General features: G+C 43.1%; 1 protein-coding gene across 1 annotated transcript in view; it reads right to left on the bottom strand.

The window, feature by feature from the left end:
- Window positions 1–11,656: 11,656 nt before the first annotated feature.
- The window catches only part of LOC143783150 (fucolectin-6-like), a 110,756-nt gene continuing 108,091 nt past the window's right edge, over window positions 11,657–14,321 (bottom strand). Inside the window, exon 4 of the mRNA XM_077271473.1 lies at window positions 11,657–12,385. Coding sequence (XP_077127588.1) covers window positions 12,217–12,385 — 169 coding nt within the window. The 3' untranslated portion in view covers window positions 11,657–12,216. The remainder of the gene's footprint in view (window positions 12,386–14,321) is intronic.

Raw genomic sequence — 14,321 nt, forward strand, 5'->3', positions numbered from 1 at the left:
GTTTTTTTTTTTTTTCCTTTCTTCCTCCCCTTTACCTTTGAGTGGCTTGAGCTTGCTGCAGACATGAATGTCCAGACCTTGATTACAAGTGTGGACCAGCTTGCTGCTCGTGTGCAGGGCATACAAGATTTTGTTACCAGTAGTCCTATGTCTGAACCTAAAATACCTATTCCTGAACTGTTCTCTGGAGACCGATTTAAGTTTAGGAATTTCAGGAATAATTGTAAATTGTTTCTATCTCTGAGACCCCGTTCATCTGGAGACTCAGCTCAGCAAGTAAAAATTGTTATCTCTTTCTTACGGGGCGAACCTCAGGATTGGGCCTTCTCGCTAGCGCCAGGAGATCCAGCATTGGCAAATATTGATGCGTTTTTTCTGGCGCTCGGATTGCTTTACGAGGAACCCAATCTTGAAATTCAGGCAGAAAAAGCCTTGCTGGCTATTTCTCAGGGCCAGGATGAAGCTGAAGTGTATTGCCAAAAATTTCGGAAATGGTCCGTGCTTACTCAGTGGAATGAGTGTGCTCTGGCCGCAAATTTTAGAAATGGCCTTTCTGAAGCCATTGAGAATGTGATGGTGGGTTTCTCCATTCCTACAAGTCTGAATGATTCCATGGCGCTGGCTATTCAAATTGACCGGCATTTGCGGGAGCGCAAAGCCGCTAATCCTCTTGTGGTGTTGTCTGAACAAACACCTGATTTAATGCAATGTGGTAGAATTCAGACTAGAAATGAACGGAAAAATCATAGACGTCAGAATGGGTTGTGTTTTTACTGTGGTGATTCTACACATGTTATATCAGCATGCTCTAAACGCCTAACAAGGGTTGTTAGTCCTGTCGCCATTGGTAATTTGCAACCTAAATTTATTTTGTCTGTGACTTTGATTTGCTCATTGTCTTCCTACCCTGTTATGGCGTTTGTGGATTCAGGTGCTGCCCTGAGTCTTATGGATCTGTCATTTGCCAAGCGCTGTGGTTTTGTTCTTGAGCGTTGGTAAATCCTATCCCTCTTAGAGGTATTGATGCTACGCCATTGGCGGAAAATAAACCGCAGTTTTGGACACAGGTAACCATGTGCATGACTCCTGAACATCGGGAGGTGATTCGTTTTCTTGTTCTGCATAAAATGCATGATTTGGTCGTTTTGGGGCTGCCATGGTTACAGACCCATAATCCAGTCTTGGATTGGAAGGCAATGTCTGTGTCAAGTTGGGGCTGTCAGGGAATTCATGGTGATTTCCCGCCGGTGTCTATTGCTTCCTCTACTCCTTCGGAAGTTCCTGAGTATTTGTCTGATTTTCAGGATGTACTCAGCGAGTCCAGGTCCAGTGCTCTGCCTCCTCATAGGGACTGTGACTGCACTATAGATTTGATTCCAGGCAGTAAATTTCCTAAGGGAAGACTATTTAATCTGTCTGTACCTGAGCATACCGCAATGCGTTCGTATATCAAGGAATCTCTGGAGAAGGGGCATATCCGTCCATCCTCTTCCCCTCTTGGTGCTGGATTCTTTTTTGTGGCCAAGAAAGACGGATTTTGAGACCTTGTATTGACTATCGGCTTCTGAATAAAATCACTGTTAAATTTCAGTATCCTTTGCCTCTGTTGTCGGACTTGTTTGCCCGGATTAAAGGTGCCAAGTGGTTCACCAAAATAGATCTTCGTGGTGCGTACAACCTTGTGCGCATTAAGCAAGGAGATGAATGGAAAACTGCATTTAATAAGCCCGAAGGTCATTTTGAGTACTTGGTGATGCCTTTTGGGCTCTCTAATGCTCCTTCAGTGTTTCAGTCCTTTATGCATGATATTTTCCGGAAGTATCTGGATAAATTTATGATTGTTTATCTGGATGATATTCTGTTTTTTTCTGATGATTGGGACTCGCATGTAGAGCAGGTCAGGATGGTGTTTCAGGTTTTGCGTGAGAATGCTTTGTTTGTTAAGGGCTCAAAGTGTCTCTTTGGAGTACAGAAGGTTCCCTTTTTGGGTTTTATTTTTTCCCCCTCTGCGGTGGAGATGGACCCAGTCAAGGTCCGAGCTATTCATGATTGGACTCAACCCACGTCAGTTAAGAGTCTTCAGAAGTTCTTGGGTTTTGCTAACTTCTACCGTCGTTTTATCGCTAATTTTTCTAGCGTTGTTAAACCTTTGACGGATATGACCAAGAAAGGTTCTGATGTTGCTAACTGGGCTCCTGCAGCCGTGGAAGCTTTCCAAGAGTTGAAGCGCCGGTTTACTTCAGCGCCTGTTTTGTGCCAGCCTGATGTCTCACTTCCCTTTCAGGTTGAAGTGGATGCTTCTGAGATTGGGGCAGGGGCCATTTTGTCGCAGAGAGGCCCTGGTTGCTCTGTAATGAGACCATGTGCTTTTTTCTCTAGGAAGTTTTCGCCTGCTGAGTGGAATTATGATGTTGGCAATCGGGAGTTGCTGGCCATGAAGTGGGCATTTGAGGAGTGGCGTCATTGGCTCGAGGGTGCTAAGCATCGTGTGGTGGTCTTGACTGATCACAAAAATCTAATGTATCTCGAGTCTGCTAAACGCCTGAATCCTAGACAGGCCCGTTGGTCATTGTTTTTCTCCCGTTTTGACTTTGTGGTCTCGTATTTACCAGGTTCAAAGAATGTGAAGGCTGATGCTCTTTCAAGGAGCTTTGTGCCTGACTCTCCTGGAGTCGCTGAACCAGTTGGTATTCTTAAAGAGGGAGTAATCTTGTCAGCCATTTCTCCGGATTTGCGACGTGTGTTGCAGAGATTTCAGGCTGGTAGACCTGACTCTTGTCCACCTGACAGACTGTTTGTTCCTGATAAGTGGACCAGCAGAGTCATTTCCGAGGTTCATTCCTCGGTGTTGGCAGGGCATCCGGGAATTTTTGGCACCAGAGATTTGGTGGCTAGGTCCTTTTTGTGGCCTTCCTTGTCACGGGATGTGCGGTCATTTGTGCAGTCCTGTGGGACTTGTGCTCGAGCTAAGCCTTGCTGTTCTCGTGCCAGCGGGTTGCTCTTGCCCTTGCCTGTCCCGAAGAGGCCATGGACACACATTTCCATGGATTTCATTTCAGATCTTCCGGTGTCTCAGGGCATGTCTGTCATCTGGGTGGTATGTGATCGCTTTTCCAATATGGTCCATTTTGTATCTTTGCCTAAGCTGCCTTCCTCTTCCGATCTGGTTCCTGTGTTCTTTCAGAATGTGGTTCGTTTACACGGCATTCCTGAGAATATCGTGTCTGACAGAGGATCCCAGTTTGTTTCCAGGTTCTGGCGATCCTTTTGTGCTAAGATGGGCATTGACTTGTCGTTTTCGTCTGCCTTTCATCCTCAGACTAATGGACAAACGGAGCGAACTAATCAGACTCTGGAGGCTTATTTGAGGTGTTTTGTTTCTGCAGATCAGGATGATTGGGTGACCTTCTTGCCGTTGGCTGAGTTTGCCCTTAATAATCGGGCTAGTTCAGCTACTTTGGTTTTGCCATTTTTCTGCAACTCTGGTTTCCATCCTCGTTTTTCCTCAGGACATGTGGAGCCTTCTGACTGTCCTGGGGTGGATTCTGTGGTGGATAGGTTGCAGCAGATTTGGAATCATGTGGTGGACAACTTAAAGTTGTCACAGGAGAAGGCTCAGCGTTTTGCCAACCGCCGCCGCGGTGTGGGTCCCCGACTTCGTGTTGGGGATTTGGTATGGCTGTCTTCTCGATTTGTTCCTATGAAGGTCTCCTCTCCTAAATTTAAGCCTCGCTTCATCGGTCCTTACAAGATATTGGAAATCCTTAATCCTGTGTCCTTTCGCTTGGATCTTCCGGTGTCGTTTGCCATTCACAACGTGTTCCATAGGTCTTTGTTGCGGCGGTACGTTGTACCTGTGGTCCCTTCTGTTGAGCCTCCTGCTCCGGTGTTGGTTGAGGGCGAGTTGGAGTACGTGGTGGAGAAGATCTTGGATTCTCGTCTCTCCAGGCGGAGGCTTCAGTATCTGGTCAAGTGGAAGGGCTATGGTCAGGAGGATAATTCCTGGGTGGTTGCCTCTGATGTGCATGCGGCCGATTTAGTTTGTGCCTTTCACGCTGCACATCCTGATCGCCCTGGTGGTCTTGGTGAGGGTTCGGTGACCCCTCCTTAAAGGGGGGGTACTGTTGTGAATTAGACTTTTTTGGCTCCCTCTTGTGGTCACTAGTGATATGACTCTGGGATTGTCTTTCCCTAGTTTGGCACCCACCTGGGTCGTTAGTCCAGGGGTGTTGCTATATAAACTTCCTGAACTCTCAGTCTGGTGCCTGGCATCGTTGTAATCAGTTCTTTCTGTTTGCTCCTGTCTGCTGGTCCTGGTTCGTGCATAATTAAGCTAAGTCCTGCTTCCTTGTTTTTTGGTTATTTGTATTGCTATTATTTTTTGTCCAGCTTGTACTAAATGTGATTCCTGATTTTGCTGGAAGCTCTAGGGGGCTGGTATTCTCCCCCCGGGCCATTAGACGGTTCGGGGGTTCTTGAATATCCAGCGTGGAAATTTTGATAGGGTTTTTGCTGACCGTATAAGTCATCTTACTATATTCTGCTATTAGTCAGTGGGCCTCTCTTTGCTAAATACCTAGTTCATTCTTACGTTTGTCTTTTCTTCTTACCTCACCGTTATTATTTGTTGGGGGCTTGTATCCAACTTTTGGGGTCTTTCCTCTGGAGGCAAGGAAGGTCTATCTTTTCCCTTCTAGGGTTAGTTAGTTCTCCGGCTGGCGCGAGACGTCTAGAACCAACGTAGGCACGTTCCCCGGCTGCTGCTATTTGTGGTGCTAGGATTAGATATACGGTCAGCCCAGTTACCACTGCCCTATGAGCTGGTTTTTTGTGTTTGCAGACTTAGAATTTATTTCTGAGACCCTCTGCCATTGGGGTCATAACAGTAGTTACAACTTTGGTGGTTATTTTGCTTTTTACTTTTGGTAAAGTTAGATTTTCAGTTATAATTGTACCTTGTAGATGACGGGGTACAGTTGTAGCCTTACTAGTAGTTGAGGACATTATGTATTCGAGTGTTGGCAGAAATGTTATTTCTGTAGTAGCTGTTGGAATGGGTGTAGTTACAGCTGTCGTAGTTGGAACAAGCGTAGTTGTAATGGGTGTAGTTACAGCTGTCGTAGTTATTGGAATGGATGTATTTGTAAGTTCCGTTATAGTTGTTGGAATAATTGTAGTTGTAAGTTCAGTCGGAGTTGGAATGGTTGTAGGTGTTATTGCAGTTATTGGACTGGGTGCAGTTTTAGGTGTAAAAGCTGGTCTACTTGTTGGATTTGGTGTAGTTGTATGACTTTGTGCATTTGTAGTTGAACTGGGTGTACTTGTAAGTGTAGTTGTTGGATTGGATGTAGTTTTAGGTGTTATTATTGACATGGGTTTAGTTGGAATAAGTATAGCTGTAGTTGTAATGGATGTAGATGTAAGTGTCATACTTGATTCAATGAATGCAGTTATAACTGCAGTTGTAGTTGTAGGAATGGGCATAGGTTCAGATGTAGTTATAATGGTCGTAAGTGTATTTGCAGTTGTTTGATTGCGTGCATTTGTTGGTGTATTTGCTAGTGTGCTTGTTGGCCACAGTGTAGCTGCAGTTGGACTAGGTGTACTTGTAGGTGTAGTTTTGGATGTAGTTTTAGTTGAAATTAGTATAGTTAGAGATGTAATTGTGGTTGAAATGTGTGTAGTTTTAAATGTAGTAGTTGGAATGAGTGTAGGTGTAGTTGTTGCACTGGATGTAGTTGTAGGTGTCATACTTGATTCAATAGATGTAGTTATTCTTACAGTAGTAGGAATGGGTTTAGGTTCTGATGTAGTTATAATGGTCGTAGGTGTATTTATAGTTGTTGGACGGGTGCATTTTTAGGAGTAGTGTAATAATTATAGGGGATAACTCAGGAGACTCTTTGTGTGGAACAAGACAACTACAGGACACAGTTTTATAAGTCGTAAAGTCTATATTATCACACGGTGATTCAAACAGAGAGAAATTCAAGTCCACAACACTTGGTGCAAATAATAAACGCAGCTCAGCAGTCTATAGGAAACTTCAGAGGAAAATGCAATCAAGCAGAAAGTCTATGAAGCACAGTTATTCTTGAGGATACTTGACACGAATAAGTCCTTGGTAGTCCAAACACAGATAGATATGTTTATAAGGCAGTTCAAATAATATCTTAGCTCAACCGGGGAGGCCAGGGTAATAGTCTCAGGTTATTGCAGTAGCAGCAGCAGCTTACATGTCCAGCAAATGCAGATGGAAGTAAACACGAGCAGCAGATGAAGGAGGATTACTGGAACTGGTGTATGCAGCAGGAACTCAGAGCTGAGTAGCAGGATCACCACACAGGTTCACAGGATCAGGTGTATAGCCAGGGAGTAATCAGAGGTCAGGAGCTGGATGCAAGGCAGAATACTCTAGCACAGACTGAAGGCTGGGGTGGAGTTTTATAGCAGGAAGACACAGTGCACATGAGACCCAAGACGCCATCTTGGAAAAGGGCAGTAATGCACAAAAGGTGAAAAATGTTCAGAGTCCTGACAATCATTAGGGTCCGCCACCATATTAGTTATCAGGGTTATCTGGTGATGACTCACTCAGTTGTTCATCAGACCTGAACTGCAGGCCTCAGTTGTTCATCAGACCTGAACTCCTCTTATCCAGGTGGTCCAGTGGTCCATGGTTATGAATTGTAAGGTACCGGATGGTAAGTCATCTGCTGGAGAATAGTGAAAAGTAAAGTCACAGATAAAGATGGGAGAATGAATTGTCAGGGCTCAAGTCCATCGACCTCCTCTTTTGGTGAGCTGCCCTGGAGCCACGTCGTGTGTGCATCCCGCTGTATCTTATTAGCCACGCAGCACTCTGCTGGCCACTGTAGGGCCACTAACCTTAACCCTGACACTGTAGGTCCCTTTCCTTTTCCCAATTTTTATCCCCATCTCTCAAGTACATTCCCTGGAAGACTCCCCTGGCAACAGTGTAACAGGCACAACCCCTGTCCTAACAAAACCAGGGTATAGTTTGGCCCTTTCAAGAGTATAGCACGGGGAATAAACTGTCCAAGGCCAAACTATCCTAGGAGCGTAAAATAGCCTATATGGGCGGCACTGTGGCGCAGTGGTTCAAACCCCACCAAGGACAACATCTGCAAAGAGTTTGCATGTTCTCTCCGTGTTTGCGTGGGTTTCCTTCGAGTCCTCCGGTTTCCTCCCACATTCCAAAGACATACTGATAGGGAATTTAGATTGTGAGCCCCATCGGGGACAGTGATGATAATGTGTGCAAACTGTAAAGTGCTGCAGAATATGTTAGCGCTATAGAAAAAGAAAAAAAGAGAAGACTATACCAAACTATACATGGGGTGTAAAATAGCCTATACCAAATTATACAAGGGGTGTAAAATAGCCTATACCAAACTATACAAGGGGTGTAAAGTACAGTAGCTTAGGCCAAACAAAACTGGGGGTATAAAGTACCCTATGCCAACCTGTTCCAGGGGTGTAAATTACCTTGGCCAAACTATACCGGGGGTGCAAAATAGAGAAGACCAAATTATACTCTGGGGTGTAAAAATGTCTAGGCCAAACTATACCATAGTTGTAAAATAGCCTAGACCAAACTACACCGGGGGTGTAAAATAGTCTAGGCCAAACTATACCGGGGTTTTAAAATAGCTTAGGCCAAACAATACCGGGGGTGTAAAATAGCCTGGGCCAAACTATACTGGGGTGTAAACATAACCTAGGCCAAAATATACAAGGGGATGTTAAATAGTCAAGGCCACACTATACTGGGTGTGTAAAATAGCCTAGGCCAAACTATACCATAGTTGTAAAGTAGCCTAGACCAAACTACACCAGGGGCTAAAAAATAGTCTAGGCCAAACTAAACCAGAGGTGTAAAATAGTCTAGGCCAAACTATACCGGGGGTATAAAACAGCTTAGGCCAAACTAAACCAGAGGTGTAAAATAGACTGGGCCAAACTATTCCCGGAGTGTAAAATAGCTTAGGCCAAACTAAACTAGGGGTGTAAAATATCCTAGGACAAGCTATATTGGGAGTATAAAATAGCCTAGCTCCAACTGTACTGGGGGTGTAAAACAGACTAGCCCAAACTAAACCAAAGGTGTAAAATAGCCTATGCCAAACAAAACTGGGGGTGTAAAGTAAACTATGCCAAGCTGTTTCAGAGGTGTAAAATATCTTGGCCAAACTATACCGGGGGTGTAAAATAGCGAAGGCCAAACTGTACCCGGGGGTGTAAAAAATATCTAGGCCAAACCATAATGGGGGGGAGTGCAAAATAGCCTAGGCCAAACTATGCCAGGGGTGCAAAGTAGCCTAGGCCAAACGAAACCAAGGGTGTTATGATCTGGTGGCTTAAGAGCAGCATGAGACGTACTCTGGAGAAGGTGGTACCTGTACTGACCGCAGACCCTGAACCTAACACCGCAACTAGAAGTAGCCGTGGAATGTACCTAGCACTCCCTGGACATCTCGACACAGCCGGAGGACTAATTACCCCTAGAGATAGAAAAGGGAAAACTATCTTGCCTCAGAGAAAATTCCCAAAGGACAGACAGCCCCCCAGAAATATTGACTGTGAGAGGAGAGGGAAAAAACATACACAGACTGAAATCAGGATTTAGCAAAGGAGGCCAGTTCTAGCTAAATAGAAAGGATAGGACAGAGTACTATGCGGTCAGTATTAAAACACTAGAAAATATCCACCACAGAAAATACAAAAACTCCACAGCTAACTAAAGATATGGAATGTATATCTGCATCTCCAGAGATACCAGCTTGGCTAAACAAATCCTTATACAGACCAAGCTGGACAAGACAAAAAACATGGAAAAGAACTGAACAATAAGACCATCGCATGTGGACAGCAAAAAAAGTCAAGGCCATAACTTATCTTTGTTGAAAAGAGCTGCAAAGCAGGAGAGACCAGGCAGAGATGTGAATCCTCCAGGAACAATGGACAACTGGCACTGACTAAAGGGTGAAGCAAGACTAAATAGCCAAGTCAGATTTGCACAAAGTGAACACACCTGATAAATGCTGCGACTCAGAGACAGCAGCGCTACCACTTACAACCACCGGAGGGAGCCCAAGAGCAGAATTCACAACACAAGGGTGTAAAATAGACTAAGCCAAAATACACCAGGAGTGTAAAATAGCCTAGGCCAAACTATACCGAGGGTGTAAAATAGCCTAGGCCAAACAAAACTGGGGGAGTAAAATGCCCTAGGCCAAGATATACTGGGGGTGTAAAATAGCCTAGGCCAAACTTTATCGGGGGTGTAAAATAGTCTAGGTCAAACTAATCCAAGGGTGTAAAATAGAAGAAGCTTACAGCCTGTAAAGACTACACGGCCACCTCAACACCACTGGAGCTACTGCAACCCTTGACCTACTGTCTCCTTCCCCACAATCCTGTAGATTGTAAGCCCGCAAGGGCAGGGTCCTCTTCCCGCTGTACCAGTCTGTCATTGTTAGTTTTGTTTACTGTAAGTGATATTTGTATTTTGATGTAACCCCTTCTCATGTACAGCACCATGGAATTAATGGTGCTATATAAATAAACAATAATAATAATAAAATAAAATAGACTAGGCCAAGCTAAACCAGGAGTGTAAAATAGCCTAGGCCAAACAAAACTAGGGGTGTAAAATATCCTAGGCCAAGCAATACCAGGGGCGTAAAATAGCCTTAGCCAAACTATACCAGGGGTATAAAGTAGCATAGGTCAAACTACAATAGGGGTGTAAAATAGTCTAGGCTAAACTATACAGGGGATGTAAAATAGCCTGAGCCAAACTATATTGGGGGTATAAAATATCCTAGGCCAAATTATTCCAGAGGTGTAAAATAGCCTAGGCAGGCTAAGCTATATTGGGTGTATGAAATAACCTAGGCCATACTATACCAGGGGTGTAAAATAACCTAGGGTATTAAATATCCTACACCACACTATACCGGGGGTGTAAAATAGCCTAGGCCAAACTATACAAGGTGCGCAAAATAGCCTAGCCCCAACTATATCCGGTAGTGTAAAATAGCCTAGGCCAAACTATTATTATTTATTTATATAGCACCATTAATTTCATGGTGCTGCACATGACACAGGGTTACATCAAAATACAAATATCGCTTACAGTAAACAAAACTAACAATGGCAGACTGGGGCAGAGGGGCGAGGACCCTGTCCTTGCCGGCTTACATTCTACAGGATTATGGGGAAAGAGACAATAGATTGGGGGTTGCTGTAACTCCAATGGTGTTGAGATGGTCGTGTGGTCATTACAGGTTGTTGTAAGCTTATTTGAAGAGATGGGTTTTCAGGTTCTGCTTGAAGGATCCGAATGTGGTGGATAACCAGACGTGTTGGGGCACAGAATTCCAGAGGATGGGGGATATTCGGGAGAAATCTTGAAGGTGATTGGGTGAGGAACGAATAAGTGTGGAGGAGAAAAGGAGGTCTTGGGAGGACCGGAGATTACGTGAGGGAAGATATTAAGAGACTAATTTGGAAATATACGGAGGATAAAGGTTATGGATGGCTTTGTAGGTCAGTGTTAGTAGTTTAAACTGGATAGGCTGGGAAATTGGGAGCCAGTGAAGGGATTTGCAAAGATGGGAAGCAGGAGTGTAGTGAGGAGAGAGATTAATTAGTCGGGCAGCAAAGTTAAGGATGGACTGAAGGGGTGCAAGAGTATTAGAAGGTAAGCCACAGAGGAGGATGTTGCAGTAGTCGAGGCGCGAGATGATTAGGACATGCACAAGCATTTTGGTAGAGTGAGGGTTGAGGAAAGGACGGAATCTGGAAATATTTTTGAGCTGGAGGTGGCGAGAGCTTGGATGTGCAGTTTGAAAGACTCAGTGGCCAAGTGTCTCCTGACAACTGCACACCTATGGGAATTTCTGGAGACAAGTTGTCAGCACTCTCCAACCGGCATCATGGCTCTGGAGCTTGTTCTGAAGATTGGAGAAAGATGGACTCTGTAATATGCTGTATTTTGCCAAATTGTTCCTGATTGATGGATGTTGTGACTGAGATCGGGGCCACACTGCGACTTATTGTAACGCTACTGATTGATTATAACTATTTAACTAGAGCTGCCTTCCAAAGCAAAACATTAAGTTGTGTACAATCAGGAGGATGCAGCTCTAGCTAAATAGTTAAAATCAATCAGTAACACTACAAAGAAGTCACAGTGCGGCCCGGGCTTTATGGGGATTCTGGATGTTGGTCATTGGCTCCAATGTCTCATAAAACAAATTCAATGAATTTTAACAACATCCTAATGGAACCCTCTACAGGCTGCAACAAGCAACACAACCACTTTTCCACCAGTTTATTTGAGTTATTAGCTCTCAATTAGTGACTTTTTGATTTTCAACAAATTCATCAAATGATTTACTGCTTATTTTATGTTGTCTTCCAGATGTTTTAGACTGAGTCATGTAATGCAATTTTCAAAAAGTCACATCTCTACTCTAATTATTAAATTATTTGACATAACTCTACTTTAGTCCCCTCGCCTTGGAGTGATGTTATGTACACCTGTTATTTTGTATCATTTTTTTGCAAAACAAGTGACTTTTCCTCTAAAAAGTCGTTAGATCAGTTTAAAGACAGAAAAAAGACATTTTTTTGCTTGGTACTAATTTATTGAATTACAGGCACCATTTTCACGAAATTAGTACATAAAAATGTGAGGACAAAACAGCAGTCAAAAAGCAAAAGACTAAAAACAAACCCAGCAAATGACGAATCAGGACCATGTTGCTAAAATATCTTCCATGAGAGATTGTTAAAATCTTCTTTTATTTTTTAACTATTTTTTTTTTGTCCAAAGATCAAGGGATGTGAAGAGCTAAGAAGGAAATGTAAGGAAGGAAATATCAGTACTTGGTGTGAAGTGTGTATTAGGAGCAGACATGACATTGATGTGTTACTATGGGATTCTCTACATTTTATTGTTTCTTCCCTTGGTGATTTTAAAAAAAATGTAGACATGAGTGTGAACCGAGGAAATTGTGTTTAATTTTTAATTTTACCAAATGCAGAAATATCAGTTGAGAACAAGCTCATTTTCACACTCAAACAAGTGTTTGTATAATGGAAACCTCTATAGAACCCAGAGCTGAAGACCCGCTAGATGGAGAAAAGACTTGGCATTTTTGAAGGTCTCCTTGACTTTGGGAACTACCAGCAGACATTGTTCTCTTTGATGATCAGATCTCCATAAACCTCAACCTCGCACAGTGTCAGGTACTCGGAGCGTCCTGGGATCACCACGCTGACGTATTGACCTTCCATCCCGTTACAGCAGAAGGAGAAGGTTGCAGAAGCAACACTCCAGACTTTATCGCACCTAGAGGAGGAAACCACCAAAACCTTGTAATGATCAACTGCAGATTAAAATTAAAGGAACCCCCCCAAAGTGCCAGCTAAGGACCAACATTCAAACCCATGTTCCCATGACTACTTATAAATATGACTCCTGATCCGAAAATATACATAGGATGTAAGCTGACCGTCAGGCACAAGGCCAGAAGTTCCACTTTGTAATATTACTGACCAAAAGTACAGCTGGACCATTGAAATAAAAGTTTACAGCACAACCATGTATGGTCAGAAATTCTTAGATGCAGTAAAAACAAAAATGGGCATTATTCCGAAACCTTTTCTATTTACCCCCAATTGTGGCCAATTATACAAAGAACCTCAGGTTATGGTCAACTGTAGGATGGAAAATACAATACGGCAAATCAGATCAGGGGACTGTGAGGGCCATTGTAAAATCTTCAGCTTTCGTCTTTTGAGGTCGTCTATTGTGGATTGTGCATGTGTTTAGGATCATTATCCATTTGTAGAAGACATCCTCTTTTCTGCTTCAATTATTTTTATGCAGATGGTGTTGTTTGCATCAAGAGTTTGTTGAAATTTCATTGAACCCACTCTTCCCTCTGCCCATAAAATGTTCCCCGTGCCATTGGCTGAAACACCACCCCGAAGTATGATTAATCCACTCCCATGCTTAATGTTTGGCGAGATGTTCTTTTCCTGAAACTGTTCCTGATAGCTGCCATTTTGTAATTAAATTTTGAACTGAGTTAAGGGCAACTTTAAAACTCTTTACTATCTTCTGATAGACATGTGGGTCTCTACCATTTTCATTTTCAGAGTGCTAGGCAGTTGCTTAGAAGAACCCATGACTGCTGTTTTTGGCACAAGGTTAGAGAAGGCTGGGTTTTGATAAAGCTGGGAAATTTGCATCACCTAGCCTTTTCTGATGATGATTGTGAACCAGCCATAACCCTAACAGGCTAATTAATGTCTGAAACCTTGGTCAAATTTTATCTAAGTACACAAATCTCCAAGGATGCCCACATTTTTTCATGGGCTTTTTCTTTTTTGCAGTTTTTAAAAAGCAAAGGAAATGTGTCATCTTTAACTTTAGTGCTTTTAGAGATCATTTAATCTTCAACTTGCTTAGCTATTCACTATAACAGTAATTTGGGACCAAAGGTGCCCGAACTTGTACATGCCACTGTAGATCCTGCTTGCATGGGATAAGCCAGGGAATATAATCTCTGTTGGACTTTACATTCCTGCAGAGACCGTCCATGATCCCTAAAGCCAAATGGAAAACAACTTCTTAAGCAGCAGTGATGCAAGAGGCAAAACTCAGCGAGCCACATGATGACAACGATGAGTAGGGTGGCGCTGAGAAGGAATATAGGTTACCGCTGTGACATGTGTTTTATGGTGATTGGTCATTAATACAAAATATAATGAAAATTAGCTGAATAAATAATCAACAAATGATAAAAAAAAGATTATTGCTGACCATGACCTTGAGTTTCAGTGCATAAACTAAAGTCCAAGACAGAATTTTATGAACATATACAAAGCAGAAGATTGTGAAGAAGACAGAACATCATGCAGAAACAACAGAGCAATGTAGTGAAACATAAGAAGTATACTACCACAATTTTCTGTCTTATATGATTCCACACTGTCCTAAGACAGAAAATTATGGAGAAAAACAAGAGGAGACATGTTATGGTCTGGTGATTAAGGAGCGACATGCGACTAGCTCTGAGCAGGTGGTAACTGTACCGACCGCAGTTCCTGATCTTAACACAGACACTAGCAGTAGCTGTGGGATGTTCCTGTCACTCCCTGGACACCTCGTCACAGCCGGAGATCTGTTGTGAACTATATTTCTTGGCTCCCTCTTGTGGTCACTAGTGGTATTACACTTGGATCTTCTTTCTCCAGGTTGGTACCCACCTGGTTCGTTA

The sequence above is a fragment of the Ranitomeya variabilis genome, chromosome 6, assembly GCF_051348905.1.
Source record: "Ranitomeya variabilis isolate aRanVar5 chromosome 6, aRanVar5.hap1, whole genome shotgun sequence".
Classification (NCBI taxonomy): domain Eukaryota; kingdom Metazoa; phylum Chordata; class Amphibia; order Anura; family Dendrobatidae; genus Ranitomeya; species Ranitomeya variabilis.